The sequence below is a fragment of the Limanda limanda genome, chromosome 15, assembly GCF_963576545.1.
Source record: "Limanda limanda chromosome 15, fLimLim1.1, whole genome shotgun sequence".
Lineage (NCBI taxonomy): Eukaryota > Metazoa > Chordata > Actinopteri > Pleuronectiformes > Pleuronectidae > Limanda > Limanda limanda.
The window spans coordinates 6,467,002-6,482,848 of NC_083650.1; the positions used below are offsets into that span (position 1 = coordinate 6,467,002).

The 15,847-nt window shown below is 41.6% G+C and overlaps 1 protein-coding gene across 3 annotated transcripts in view; it reads right to left on the reverse strand.

Moving 5' to 3' along the window:
• Window positions 1-7,061: 7,061 nt before the first annotated feature.
• The window catches only part of phactr2 (phosphatase and actin regulator 2), a 32,766-nt gene continuing 23,980 nt past the window's right edge, over window positions 7,062-15,847 (reverse strand). For all 3 annotated transcript variants that reach the window (XM_061087068.1, XM_061087070.1, XM_061087069.1), the window contains exons 5-12: window positions 14,811-15,315; window positions 14,470-14,648; window positions 14,065-14,221; window positions 13,686-13,741; window positions 12,867-12,928; window positions 12,365-12,502; window positions 11,375-11,451; window positions 7,062-9,899 (exon numbers count right to left, since the gene is read on the reverse strand). In XM_061087068.1, coding sequence (XP_060943051.1) covers window positions 9,884-9,899; window positions 11,375-11,451; window positions 12,365-12,502; window positions 12,867-12,928; window positions 13,686-13,741; window positions 14,065-14,221; window positions 14,470-14,648; window positions 14,811-15,315 — 1,190 coding nt within the window. In that variant the 3' untranslated portion in view covers window positions 7,062-9,883. The remainder of the gene's footprint in view (window positions 9,900-11,374; window positions 11,452-12,364; window positions 12,503-12,866; window positions 12,929-13,685; window positions 13,742-14,064; window positions 14,222-14,469; window positions 14,649-14,810; window positions 15,316-15,847) is intronic.

The window sequence follows — 15,847 nt, forward strand, 5'->3', positions numbered from 1 at the left end:
TGTCGACCTGTTCACGTCATTATTTACATTTGAGGGTTTATTGATTCTTATCACAGGGCGTTCAAGGCTCCTTGAATTTCCTGAATGTCCTCAAATCCGTGTGTTATGATCAAAATTAGAGACTGGTGTTGTTCAGATTTAAGAAAAAAATACATTTAGTTAATAATCTGTGCTGCTGTCTGCATGTGCACCCTACTTAGAGGTGAAAACAAAGTGTTGCACAACTCGCACGTCGTTTTTCTGCATTAACAGAAGGCAACAGACCGTGTAGCCTGCTTTCACTGTCACAACACCACAGAGCCGTGTTCAAACATTTGAGCCTCTGTCTGTCAATTGTTAATTAATGAGCTTATGTAAAGCCTGCTTGTCCTCGTTATAAAAAGCCTTAGTGTTGGAGCAGTAATTAACCTTATGTGTGACTCAAACTGGGCCTGTTGGGTGGAAGGGAAATAGTCCTGGGAAATATTTGAAAAGGGCTCGAATTGAATGTCCTAGAAGGGATTTGAAGGGTTTGGAGGCTGCAGCACATGATTAACATATTTGTATTTGCTAAACCCTCCAGTGACATGTAGTCGATTGAGGATCCTTTTGCATTATTAATGTCTCTCCCCCTATTCAAAAAATGTCCTTCAATGTGTCAGCTGTCTGAAGATTGCATCAGTGCCGTTAAGATGATTTTGTGACATGCATGGACAGTAGATATCGTGTACTGATGGTTATTGTGCTTCATTCTCAATTTTATTAGTGAGATAAGATAAAGAACAACAAATTAAGATCAAAAACTGAAATATGAAAAGAAGAAAAAATGGATCATCACCATAAATTAATATACAATAACTGATACAGGAAATATGTGAGTTAAAAACTCAACCTATAAACTGAACCTAAAACATAAATTTATATACTCAGGAATATACGTTTAGATTTAATAATAAATATAAAAATACAGATGTTTCTAATCAGTTTGGGAAATAAAACCTGCAAACCAGAGCTATGAAATTTATACAATACCTTTCAGCTGCATTTATACACACAATGTTTATACTTCACAGCTGTATATTTAAGTGTTGAATGTGTTTGGCCTCACAGATTCAAGGACCTATTGTCCACCTACACAGTGTCTCACACATGCACTACATTCACACAGACACACACTCGCACGTACCCAATAATCCACCCACACGTTACCGTGCACACAGATCAGCTCTGTAAATTATCGCTCTATTGTGTTATAGGTGTAAAGTCTCTTCTATAGTCGACATTATGTCTGATTATATGTCCATGGTAGGTTGAGCTGAAAAGCAGAGATGTAATGGAGGGTTTGGAGGCAGCAGGACAGACGAGGCTCTCGAGGCCGGGAAAGAGCAGCAGGCGCTTGGGTTTGATTTGCTGACTTCAGGTGATATACCAAAATGGTGGGAGAGGACGCTGTGCATGAGTCATTGTTGGATTCAGAGACAAGTCAGTGGGGGCCAAGGAAGTTCTTGTGTTGTGCATCAAGTCTGTCTGTGTGTGTGTGTGTGTGTGTGTGTGTGTGTGTGTGTGTGTGTGTGTGTGTGTGTGTGTGTGTGTGTGTGTGTGTGTGTGCGTGTGCGTGTGTTTGCTGGAGGGTTTCTTAGTCGGGTAACTCCTTGCCATCTGTCCTCACTCTGAGAGTCGTGGAGACGGCGCAGCCAAGTCAGGCGAGAAAACAACATGAGGGATATTGACACACACACACACACACACACACACACACACACACACACACACACACACACACACACACACACATGCAATACATTTAAACTGCTTGACTTGTTCTCCCTGAGATACACGGGCACATAAATAGAAATCTGCTGCTCAGTCCCAATCAGTTTCAAGTTACATCAGTGGGGCCATGCCAACCTTCTTTAATGGTAATAAGGCATGCTGTGGTGGGCGTTCCTTTGATTCCTTGATTATAGGCTCTCAAGAACACATATAACACCCTCCGAGTGAGCAAAGCACTCAGAGAACCCTCTGCTGCAGGAGACCGAGGGAAAAGAAGGAATCCTTGATTGCGTTAAGTGAACAGAAAGGGTGATGATGAGGTCTCAAACTCCCCCTGCTGAAATGATCGCGAAGAGAAAGGAGAGTGTTGCCCTGGGTTTTTCGCAGTATGTGAAATACGTATTCCCTGTATTAATGTAAGTCTGTGTTATGTACAGCAGACATGAGAACAGAAAGAGCTTCTGTGCCAATCATCGCTCTGGAGTCCTTCACTGGGACTATAAATACGGAGACCTGCCTGCCTGCCTGCCAACACACACACACACACACACACACACACACACACACACACACACACAACCTTTAATTTTATGCACAAGTGTATAAATTGGCTTGAATATTTTATACTTAAAGGTCCAGTGTGTAAGATTAAGGTGAAAGGGATCTATTGGCAGAAAATGAATAATAAATAATCCTAGTGATGTTTTCACTAGTGTGTTTCATCTAAATTGTATGAATTGTGGTTATGTTTACCATATAATGGACCCTTTATATTTAAATACTTAATATTTACATCAGCAGCGGCTCCTCTATTATTTTATATATCCTCTATTATACTTATGTTATTTTACAGTAGCCCAGACTGGACAAGCTAAACACCTTTTGAGTTTTTATGACAACTGAAGGGTTAAGGGTAGAGGATGTCGCACTTTATTAATCTATAACAGACAATTGTGATTTGTGATTATGGGTTATTTCAATCAAGTTTGATTGATTGAACAAGTGTGAGTGGCTCTGGAGGTAAGGAGGGTGGTCCACTGGTTCAATCCCCAGATTCTCAAGTGTCTTTTGTGTAAAGAAGCGCTGTATGAATGTGTGGGGTGATTGCGACTTGCACTGTAAAGTGATTTAATTGGTACATAAAACTGGATAAGTGCAAAATAAATACAGTCCATTTACCTCAGTTGATCATGTTATTCATGAGCCCGTGTTCTATGCCAACATTGAAGTGGCAGCACTAAGTGGTACATGAAAGAAACTGTGAGAAGGAAACCGAAGCCCTGAGTTCACTTTATTTCCACTTTGGTAACAAGATTTGAATCATATGAGCTGTTTATTTTTTTTTAAATAGACCCGGTGATTCTCTGAGAATACTTCCTTATGTACCTTATACCTTATTTGATTGATTTGAAAGTTATCATATGTTCATTTGATTAAATCGTAAGTTTCACATTGAATTTATGAATATATGTAACGATTAACGGACTTAAAGAATCAGAGGCTCCACCCTGACACAAGAAACACATTTTTCTGTATTTAGTCATTTATTTATTTCATTTTATACTGAAATTGACCTGTGAGTCCGAAATAAAGCTAGATAAAATAAAATAAATAAATACATTGCCCTTTTGAACTGTTTTCCTCACTTCATTTCACACTTTCTTTCATTTCCAGAGCCCTTTGACCTGAAACCTACAGAGAAATCAATTTCAGCCCCATTTGTATCGGTTCAACTATTAAGTCTCTTGTAAAGACGAGCTTCCATCACATTAAGGTCAATAATCAGAGACCTGAACATCTCACTGCCCAACACCCACAGAGTGAATCTATAAGTCATCATCACCGCCCCCCCTGTGACATCGGCAATTCATCCTGTTACTTCTCATGCCCCTTTGAAAGCTCTGTTGACAAGGGAAACCACACCGACATCTCTGTTTTTGCCTTTTTGAACTATTTGGCCTTTTCTGCATTGGTAATAATGCTCCACGTCTGCTCCCCCCGCCCTCTGATTACACACTGCACTCAGCCAAACAGTGAAAAGGTCCAGGAAGCACATTCACCCTCGTCAGATTCGTCCGCTCCCACAATCCAATTATTTTTGCCCTTCTACGCCACCCACCTGTTTGATCCATCTCGCCTTGTTAACTTTTCTCCTCCACTTTTCTCCCCTCCACTGAACACTCCCCCCCTCAATTTGGTTTTGCTGCTCGCACCCCCCTTCCTGCAAAACCTCATCAATTCCGCTTTTCCTCTCTTAACTTTCTGCTCCCTTGTTCATTCTCCATCTCGCACTGATGATTTTGCAGCAGAAAGTTTCTTTTTTCCTCTTCCGAATATAATATATGGCACCAGAAGACGAAAACCAATGAATGTTGGTGACAAAGTGCTTCAACGTGAGTCTGATCTGAACTGTTTCAGAAGCAGCTTCTCGGGCTGATCAGCCACATTTCTCACCAAACAAGCTTTTCTCACAATTTCTCAGTACAGAAAATTACACATCTCAGAATATTCCTCCCTTCTTGCATTGATTGAATAATTTACTACCACTCATTTCTCACAAGAGAGCGAGTAATTAGAGAAGTGGAGTGACTGTGATTTGAAAAGTGCGACGGGGGCAGAATAAACTGTGAAATAATCACACTTTTTGTAACCTCGGATGATATCGACCGATGATTAATGTCCAGCCGTTTTTCCAAATGGAGTCGAGGACCTGCATTACAGCCGAGCCCTCCAGGCGCAGTGCCAGCGACAGAACTGCCTTCCCACCCTGCCTGGGAAACTTCATTAACTTGGAGAGTGAGAGAGAGAATCAGTGTGTGTGTGTGTGTGTGTGTGTGTGTGTGTGTGTGTGTGTGTGTGTGTGTGTGTGTGTGTGTGTGTGTGTGTGTGTGTTTTACAGCTGCTATAACTTCTGGGCAGAAACAGTAAAACCTTTTGGACTGGTAGTTCAACTGAACTGTCAAACATGTGTCAGCTGGGATTGGCTCCAGCTCCACAAACCCCTCACAGGATCAGCAGTACAGCTCAGTTCAATATCCTCAGTCTAGATTTAAGGTTCGGGTTTAGAGGTCAGCTTGGAAAAATACTGCCGTGGTGAAGTTTAACATAAAGGTGAGAATTTAAGGGGGAAGAGTGTGTGCTCACACCTGAAGAAAAGTGTATGTGTACTTGTTTTTGTTGCCTCTATAGGACCTTTCCAGCCTAAACGCTGAGCTAATGGGGACTAAACCCAGGTCCTAACGAGACTTCATCATTCCTGAGGTTGGGGGTTAAGGTTGGAGGTAAGATATGATAGTTAGGTATGAATTGCTCACCGTTGTGGATAGGGAGAAGGTTTTGGTGTGGCTGTCCACAATGTATGAAAGTCCTAATAAGTCCTAATACACACTCTGTGTGTTTTTGTGTGAGCTTGGTTCTGGTATTACTCATGTTGTGGGGACCTGATCTTCAGGTTCAGGTTTAAATTTAAAGGTTAGAGTTTAGGGTTCCGGTTCAGGTTCAGGTTCAGGTTCAGGTTCAGGTAAAGATTAAAGTGAGGGTTAAGGTAAAGGTCAAGGCTAGGATTACGTTAAGGATGAGGGTTAGGCAAGTAGTAACAATAAGATAAAGGCTTGAGTAAGTGTCTGTCAATGTAAGTCAGAAAACACAGCCGTGTGTGTGTGTGTGTGTGGCCAGAAGGGTTCAGGTTCCCCCACCAGAGGAGAGTTAGCTTGCCATCCTCCTCTGCTCTATTATCAACAAAGGGCTACACATGTGACATGTGGGCGTACGTGAAAAGCCAATCAGAAACTTTAATTTACAACCTGCGTGTCCCTGCGGTCACGCCGCTTCGCCTCTGAGCCGTCAGACCTGTTCCACAGCTCATTTCCTACCAGCACCATCCTCTGCATCCTCCTTCTGACTCTCCTTGACCCTCTCCTTTCCTTGTCGTGTTCTTCCAACCCAACTCCATTACGCCCACATCCTCTTTAAAAGCTGGCAGACTAGAGTAGAAAGGGCTGAAATTTGATACTTTAATGGTCAATGACGAGGAAACCTCCCATAAGGACCTCAATACACAGTTGCTCAAAGGCTCAGATGTTTGCAACACACACATTAATGAAGAAGACATGCACTCAGCGACCACAAACAAACTGCCTGCACTGAAGTCACATTTATCTGGAATAGAGACAAGAACTCTAGCTGGAAAGAGGAAGTTTTAATGGCACAGACAATGGTTTGATAAGGTTCATCTCTAAGTCCTGTGTGTTTATCTTAAACTAAAATGATAGTGTTATTTGGGAAATACACAGAAGAGTGACTGGAATTGTTCTGCATTTGCAATTTCAACTGTAATAGCCATAATAACCAGAAGTCATTAAAAAACAAAGTTATCCCCAGTTTTTAGTGATTAAACTTTTAAAATATGCAGAATTCTAAACAGTCTTAGGGATTTTTTTTGTACAGCAGCAGCTCTTCTGGCTCAGGCTGCCAAAAAAACACTTGATCGTTTAGATACGGAGCCCAACAGATAGAATTACTGTGTGTGGCTGCAGAGGGCGCTGTTGATCAGTAAAACTTAAGATACATAGTGTTGCTTTAAGTTTACAGTTGTTGCTTTTGTCACATTCATTTAAGTTGGGGTTACAATAGGGTTAGTATTCGTTAGTATCAGTGTTTTGAGCTTAATAAAAAACATTTTGGTAAATATCACTAAACACAAAGTAAGTCACTGGTTTTGTAAGAATTTCTTCATCAATGATTAAAATAAGGTCAAAAATGTAGAGGTTGGTGCTGGATAGAAATGTATTTTTGTTATATTTCATCATAAGGGCGGGCATGTCGTGACTGTTGATGAAACGTTTCGCTCAAATCCACAAACATGCTGACCTCACTGTGTCGCTAGATGAAGGTTCAGAGGCCCGCTGAGGTCGTCAGGATTCATCCCCTGGGCACCACGAATCTCTGTTGTCGTGGCAACATGGCATCCAATAGCAATCTCTTACAGTTGACATATTTCCGTGAAAAGGGTAACGGACCAACAGACCGACGGATCAATTGTAACCGAAGCAGAGACTCAGCTTGAGGAAAAAGGAACTGACAGGTTTTTTAAATCAGGGCTTGTGGAAGGTGATGAGAAAGATTAATGCTGGATGAAGAAATACACTATCTGGAGTTATAAAGTCTCAACAAACAGAAAGGATGTAGTTATTTGTAGCCTCGGGGCAAACACTACTCGTGCTCATTTTTCCCCAGCTCGTTTGGCCTAATGGAATTTAAAATTCCTAAACGCTATAAAGAAAGGTGACGCTGAAAGATGACAAAACTGATGCTTTTTCCATGATTCTTTATATACAAAAACAATATACACAGTTTGCACGTAACAGTACGGAGTTCTGGGATATATACGACATCATATAAGTTCAAAGATGAGTATTTACTGTCAAACCTACAGTAAAGGTGTTTATAGTCCGTGTGACTTGTCAGTCCTGGGTCTTCGCTGCTTTAAGCCTCTTTCTGCCTTTGGAGTTGGAAGAAGAGAAATCGATTCCCGGGGCGAGTCATGTCACCTCACTGTGAGTTTTTACAGGATCGAGAAAAGATTATAAAAGACTTTCGATCAGCAGCAGCAGCAGAGATCTGGTGATGCCTCCTGTCTGAAATGTGGGTTTTGATTTGAAGGAAGGCCGCAGGCTTTGTTCACACGTGTAAACATTTCCATCAAAGGGTGGAAGTCTCCGTAATTGCAAAGCAGCAGTAGCCGTACTTAATTTCACGTTTAAGGCATCACTGTTACCGAAGAAAGACAAACTTATTGATGTGGTAATAATCCAGAAAAGCTCTCCCCTCTATGTAATTATAAAGTCACATATGCTTTAGAAGGGAAAACAAAACTCTGTTGCCTGGACTTAGATAACAAATATATCTAAAGCTTCTTATCAGGTACCACTTTATTTTACTGCCTTAATTTAATGTTTATAACCAGTAAACATTTGTAACACAGTATAATGTAGTCTCTTGTGAACTATGCTATAAATGGTTAATAACATTGTATCAGATGGATGTAATTGTTGTAAACTGTTCATAAATGTGTCTATGCTTCATATAAGGAGTTTAAAAATACACTGATAAATACTTTATATCTGTTTATAACTACATAAGCATTAACTCATTGACTGTATCCTGTCTATGAGTGTTAAATACAGTACACTGGGTAAAAATAAAGTGATACCAGATCTGCTTTATCTCATTTAACTTTAACTGACTGACTCATGATTGGTTCGAGTGTGTGTATTGGCGGGACCTTCAATCAATAAGCCGCACAGACTCTGGCTCCAAATATACAAATTGGCAGTGTTCATATCCGGGATATTTAATTTCTGGATAGTGGGAGGAAGTGGAGACGCGCCTTCCATCTTTATTTACAGTCTGTTTACTGTTTGCTTATTTTTTCGAGTTTGTACAGGGTAACATACGGTCTGAGGAGACACTGAGTCACTATGCATGAAGAAACTGAACTGCACCTGCTGAGCAGAGGATGAAGTAATGGGATTTATTTACCTGCAGAATGTCTCATCCATGGTTTGCTTGGGAAACCAGTAGGTTTGATAAAGACAGAATAGAAACCGCAGCTGTATTTGCGCTGCACGAGACGATAGAATAAAAATAAGACGACTAAAATCAGAGCTTAAAACATTCACATAGACGTTGCATTGTATCATATTGGTAGTCAAGGGGATTTAAATGTATGCACATGCTCCATATACATTCTGTACAAAATAATCAATATACAAGAACATAGATATTGACATGAATGAATACTGTTGGTATCTTTTTCCATCAGCGCACATCCTTTCATGTCGCGGCCTCCGAGAGAACAACTCGCTCCTCTTCAGTTGTTGGAATGACGAGGAGGCTGCAGGACTTTTGTTTGAACGCGAGTCCTCATGGATCACTCATCAAACAATCTTCTTTCCAGTCAAAACACGCACAGAACGAAAAATGACGAGTGTGTTTGTTGAATTTCAGATGACGGGAATTAGTAGGCAACATGTTTTGTTGTTTTTTCTTTTCTTCTTCTTCTTTTGTGAGTCCTTCAATATTTCTGACAGCTGAAGTTAAAGGTTTGGGTTCTCAGCCAAATACAAATCATCGATAACGACCCTCTTCACATTTAACATTCAGTGCTGGAACACTCCCTGCCTGCTCGATAGTCACAAAACTTTCATATGAAGTCCACGCGAGAAGCTGGACCCAGTAGGAGGCAGATGTGCAACCAAAATCTGGCTTTCTCTTTGGCACCAAATCACTCTAAGTAGGCCTTAAACATGAGATACCGGAGTCAAAGCATGGAAAGTACATCCCCTGCAAGCTTGATGACTCAACGCAGGATGAGTGATGACATGACACACGACCATCAGGAAGAGAGCCGGGCGACTAGCAGCGGCTCTACTCCGAGTGATTTCCATTGCACTATGCTGTGAAAGCCTGAGGAGCCCACAGCTCCCTCAGCGGTTATAAATATAACATTCGCATTTTATTCTTCATCTACACAAACGGCTGCTTCCTCACGGGCCACAACCCTGATGATATAATGCCCCCTAGTGGCAATGTTACACTCTGAACATGTCTGAAACCAAATGAACTGCAGTATTTCAGACTGAGCTGTGAGGGGCACATGGGAGCAGAGCCAGCCTCCTCTCCCCCCCCTCCTGACAACAGCAGACAACGGTCCAATCACGCGCACCTCCTGCTCCAGGAGGATGTCCATATATGGCCGTTTGGCAGTTATTGAAAAGGCAAACCACAGCATGTACGAAAACTTGAAAGTACACTTGAGCCACATTCATTGTAACAACGGCAGTTTCACCCATTTCTACCTCTGGGTTATACAATTATTGTATAACCTCTGGGTTATACAATTATACAATAAATAAATGTTTCTACAGCTATAGATTTGTGTTATGTATTTCACCAGAGCCTGTGGATGGCCGGGGCCTTAAGACACACCTGTAGCTGTCACTGGGGATATAAATACTTCAGGGGCAAGTAAAGTGGACTGAGCTGTGTGCTGAGGGTCCGCAGGGCTGGGAGCTGTGGCCCCCCCGACCCCGAGAGGTCGTGGTGCTGACGTCCGGCTGACAGCGAGCGACTAGGGCCGATGGAATCTGAAAGCACAGGTTTCATTCATGAATTAAAATAAAACAAAATTTTACAGCATTTAAGTGTGGAACTCTATTTTAAAACATCTATAAAAATATCAATCACTTCTTTCCAGTTCAACGCTTGAATGCTTCTATGAACTTCTGCTTATTTTTGTCGTGAGAGTAACATGAAAATATCTTTGGGTTTTTGGAACATTAACTTAAAAGAAGAAAACAATATTTACCATCACCCTGCTTCATTTATAATGAACATTCACACATTTTCTATACGATATATTTGACAAAATGATTAAAAATATAAAATAAGAAATCAAAATGTAACCAAAACGTATGATTTTCCCCATTCTGTGACTCACCATGTTGCACTTATATTTTATTTTGTGAAGCACCTCTCCTCTAGGTGCTTTAGAAATAAATTCACAGCGGGTCTAAAACTTTTCGCAGCAGACATTTCGACATTCTTCACATGCTTCCAGTCAAGTTCCGCATCCTAAAGAAACTCCTTCTCTTCCCCTATTAGCCTGACCTCCACCTCAGCACCTTTGGTTCTCAGATAGCTAGCACCTCTACTCTCCATCCCCCAGACCTGAGAATGCCTGAGAACGGATGATGACAGGGCCTCCTGTGTAAGCAAGGTGATGTATAAAGTTGATTTAATGTCCCACCTTTCACAGGGGAAGTCACAAAGTGCCCCATGAAAATAAAGCTGTTCTAATTAAACACTAAAAGATTCAGACAAAGCACTTGAACACATAAGAATGTGGGAAACTGGACAAAGGCCAGGAACTCTCTGCTGGTACAGATCCAGTCCCATCTCTGGACACTGTAATTGGCTTTAGAGATTGAATCCTGGCTTAGTCGTGTGTGTTTTTGGCAAAGATTTACGACTGATTGAAACGTTACAGCGACAGATAAGGACGATAAATGTAAGTTAATCATTACGGAATGTTAAACAGTGCTTGGATTCTATTTGCTCTTATTTTTAACAGATTTATGAGACAGATGCACAAAATCAAAGGGCAGAAAAATAGATACAAGGAGATTTGCACAGAACCAAAACCTGTGGAGAGATATTGAGAATTATCTACTAATGGCGAATCGAAACTTCTCAACTTGTACTGTGCAACTTTATAAAAGTAGTTCTACTGAAAGGTGTATTGGTTTTTACTGCTGGACATTTCCTCTCTGCTTGGTTCAACACGTCAATACAAAACCATGTCATGCAGATCTAATAACACATGAGAGAATGAACCTGAACTTTATTGCAGATCAATGACTGATGCTAATAAACTGCAGTCGACCTGTGTGTATATCATGACTTTAATGTGGTTGGGGGAAATGGCTTTGGGGGACCGGAATAATATAAATATTGATCAATGTGCGCTAATAACCAGCAGGATTTACAGTGATAAATTACTAATGAAGTGCGAGTTATCGTCAGAGTCACGGCTAAATGGTGGAGGCCATCGACCGAGTACCTGGTGAACTGTTTGCTGTCTTCATGAACCTCCATCTCCCGGCTCTTAAACTCATTCAGCTCCTTCCGAATGGCAGCCTGGGGGGGGCAGAACAAACACACACACACACACACAAACAGACACACAACAAAAAATCAGCGATGTCTCTAAAAATGGATGAGGAACTAGCACAATATATATAATTGTCTAAAATGTCTTGAATATATCATGATTAAATTGATTTCTTGCTTAATAATAATAATAATAATAATAATAATAATTATTATAATAATACCACCAACCAAAAATGGAGCCATGCACTTGATTGCGCAGAGAAATCCTGTTTTAAAAATATATCATGAAACCCTGTCCCTCTCTTTAGCAGCATTTAACCTGCTCTCTTGTATTTGTACTGATTTTACACATCTCTCTTAATTTAGGATGCACATTGGGACATGTGATCTCTACGTGCTGTGCAGTTCTTGACATTGAACAGCAGAGGGCAGACCTGACACAGGAACTGCCTCTTTCTCCTTTGAGGAAATGAAGAAGGACACGTGAGTCAGTACTCACCTGGAACATACTGCACTTATATTCTCTCTGTAGGAACATGTTTCTAAACATCTAAAGTATGCTGAGTATTCTGGGTCAGCTCAATTTGGGTCAAACGGCTCATTTCCAGAAAAGACAATTATTAACGCTGCAGGGGATGATGACATTTTGTTCATTCAACTTTTACAGTTTTCAACATGACAAATTCACTCCGCACAAAGGGAATAAAAAGGCTTTTTCTGCCCCTGAGGAACTCATCTAGCTGGCAGGAAGTCAGGATTTCAACTCTGTGCAATGATCCCTAACTCTGACTCCGAGTCGGGACTCAACATCAGAGCCCAGTTGACTTCAATTGTAGTTCACCTGCATGTTTTAGACTGTATTAAAGCTTAATGTTGCAACGTGATAGAATTCGCATCAACGACTAAGAGCAGGTTGATAAGTTGTGAACGCTCGTACCTTGTCAGCAGGAGTAAGCCGTGTCCAGGGTTTGTCCGCCCGCCGGTCGTAATCCTTGGCGTCTGTTACCTCCACGTACTCATTAAAGCAAAGGATCCGTCGGGCGACAAGCTCGGCCACTGTTGGTCTCACACTCAACTACACACACACACCGGGGGCAGAGAAGTCAGTTCATACCGTCTTCCCAGTGTTAAGTTATAATAAATCTAATTTTGTAGTATTTTTTGCCAGTGATTAAATGTTGTACGAGGTATTTATTGATCAAACATTCTTGAGTCTTCTATCACCAGAGCTGAAGGTGCAGAGAACTCTTTAATTCCATCCGTGTCCACTAGGTGGCCCATTTCACCACACACAGCATCATCTCTGCCTCCTAATGTGACTCATTAGGTGAAGCAAAACTAATTTGCAGCTAAATTTAGACTGACTCCATCTCTTCTGTGCTCTCACAAATATGTGTGTGTGTGTGTGTGTGTGTTTGTGTAGTTGTTGTTTACTGTACCTTTCTGGAGAGCCTCCTTTTAATCTCTTGCCTGGCTTCTTGCGCCTCCAAATCATTCTTTTCTGCATGCAGAGAACCAGCAGAGTCATTTTCACACCTAATGTGTCCACACCAAGCTTCTCCTTCTATTTATAACTGTGGGATGCGATGGTCTGTGTTAAAGTGTGAAGCAGTGCAAGCGTCTTAATTTAATCAAAACCAAAAGGGAGAAGTGAAGATGATTAATTATTTTCTAGAGACTGAATGAATCATGTGAGTTGAATCTGTAACACAGACACTTGTTGTGTCCTAATGTGCGTAGTATATTTATATGTGGGTAAATTAACACACTGGTAAACTCCTTGTTGTCTTTCCATCCCATCAGAGATTGAAATACAAGCCATCTGGGATTCACAGTGAGTTCTTCTGTAGAGAACTTGTATTTTTTCTCTGCGCTTCTTTGTAGATGAAGAGATCTTCATGCTGACCACATCAGAGACTGGAGTTATGAAACGCTGGGGTTGTGTTTTTAAACTCTAAACCATCTCTCCAGAGAGATGTTACATATTGCAAACCTCAAATCTGTGTAGAAGCAACAGTATCTATACATCTTTCATACGTACATCTCATGTTTTAACTGTAGCCACATAGCGTTGAAAGTGTTGATGTAATATTAAACGAGTTATGTCACATTAAAAATACTTGAATGCCCTCTGTTGTTAACACTGGATAGAAACTGGTGATCATGTCTGAAAGCTGCTTATATGACTATTTAAGCTTCTAAACATAAATATCACATCTCCCCTCCCCTCAGCTCAATAGTGTATTTTAGAAACCTACGCTTGAGGATGTTTCTCTGCTCCAGCTCGTCTGTGGTGGGTCTTTGGCTCAGGCGTCTGAAAAGAGAAAAGTGTGATCTCATACGAGGAGCAGAGGATGTAAAGAAGACACTGATTTTACTAGAAAAATAACAATCATTATCAAAATAATAATCTTTTTCCAAAATTTGTGTTGTTTCCCAGCCGCCTCTCCCTTTGGCTGAAATATTTTAACAGTGCATCAATTGTACGGGTACATCGCCCACAACTACACTGAAAAACAATCAACATGTGACCTCACATCTCGGCAAAGTCTATGATGAACATTCACACCCAACTACATTTTCACAGCGTGCTTAGTGTGTGTGTGTGTTTCAGAGTGTGTATGTGTGTGCGTGTACCTGACTAGTTTGCTGCCTATCTTCTGACGGAGCTCGAGTCTCTCCGTCTCAGAGCTCCGGGGCAGAATGTTCTTGTCCTCCAGCTCTCTCATGCTGGGCCGGTTCCTGAGCTTGATGTTTAGCGTGTCCCGCCGGCGGATCTTACTGGCCAGAGAACCTGGAACGGAGACGCAACGTGGTGAAGCTGCTTGAGGCTTCTTGGGGCCTCGGAAAACAACCTGAACAGAGATCAGCTTCATAATTTCAAAGTCTAAGAAATTAAACACATACAATCGAGCTGTAGTTGAATGTTAACTGTTGTCTGATGGTAGTTAATGAGCCATCAAATACATTATTCAACTATCCATCGTCTTTTCAGTTGCTGATCAGTAAGGAAGCAGTGACTTTACTAAACAAATGCCTCACTATTTGTGTACTCGTCATCCTCCTCGTCGTCTTCCTCCTCATCCCGGTACAGGATTGGACCGTCGGAGTCGGAGTCACTAGTTTGGCTGTCTCTCGGCCTATCAGGGATCACCGTCACCAAGGCCTTGTATGTGTTCACACTCAGGCACTGGGGCTTCTCAGCTCGGCCCTCAGCTGACCTGCAGGAAACACAGGACATATTAGAGAGGAATTAAATAAAATTACAGAGGGATGTTTTATTAAAGCAACTGTGCAGATATTTAATCTACTTCATATGTAGGAATGACATGCAGAGGACAAAGTTTGTGTCACGAGCTTGCATGTCCCAACTGTATTTTCACCTGGGACTGTTCTCCACAGCAGAATCGGTTTCTCCTTTCTTCTTTTCTTCCTCTCCACCTGTTCTCTCCCGTTCCTCCCCCTGGGAGCAGGTCTCCGTCTCTACCTCTGTGAAGGAAGTGTCCTCTGTATCAGTGTTGACATGAGGAGGCTGGACTGCAGATTCAGGAGCCGGACCTTTGTGATTCTCCTCGCCCACAGCGGATGCACTGGGAGCAGACTGGGAGGCAGCTCCCTCAGTCTCACTGCCTGAGGCTTTGGATGAGATGGGCTTCGTGTCTGAGGAAGGGGTCGAGGACTTTGACCCCCGAGGTGGACTAGGAGTCTCTACGGTGGCCTTTTGAGGTACGGGAATGCAAGATTTGTGCTTGGTCTTTGCATCTTTTCCCTCGGCCTGTGCTGCAGCTCCCGCGTCCTTAGATGCACGAGAGCGAGGGGTGGAGGTGGAGGTGGAGGCCGCGGTGGTCTTTGCAGTGCCTCCTGTCTTCTTTGGATTGGAGGATTTAGCTGAGGAAGAAACAGGAGAACGACAACGTGAGGAAGGAAAGATTGAAAATTCTGCTTCCTCCAGGTGCTCCAGTTTCCTCCAGCCTCTCCAGCTTCCTCCCACAGTCTGAGGACAACTGTATGTAGGTGTGGTTGTGTTTCTGTCTATATAAATGCTTTGTGTCACGCAAGTATTTATCTCACAGTCAACCTTAATCACATTAGACATCTCCACATATTGAAAACATGTTGTTTATAGTTTGTTGTTGACTATTGGCTAAAACACTAATGCAACAGTATCCAACAGACTCTGTAGTTAAAATATATTTAATTATACCCATAGAAAATAATCACTTTTAATTTCTAGGTGATTAAATGAGCAGATATTTATACAAAATTTGAAGAAAAATAGGATATACAGCAGAGCCGGACCTGGTGGTTATCACCATTCATTTATCCAGTGTCTTTTGTTATTTATCAAATTAATAATTTGATTATTTTAGGCTGTAAAGTGCCAGAAAGTTTGTGAAAATGTCAAAAAAAGCAATACTTC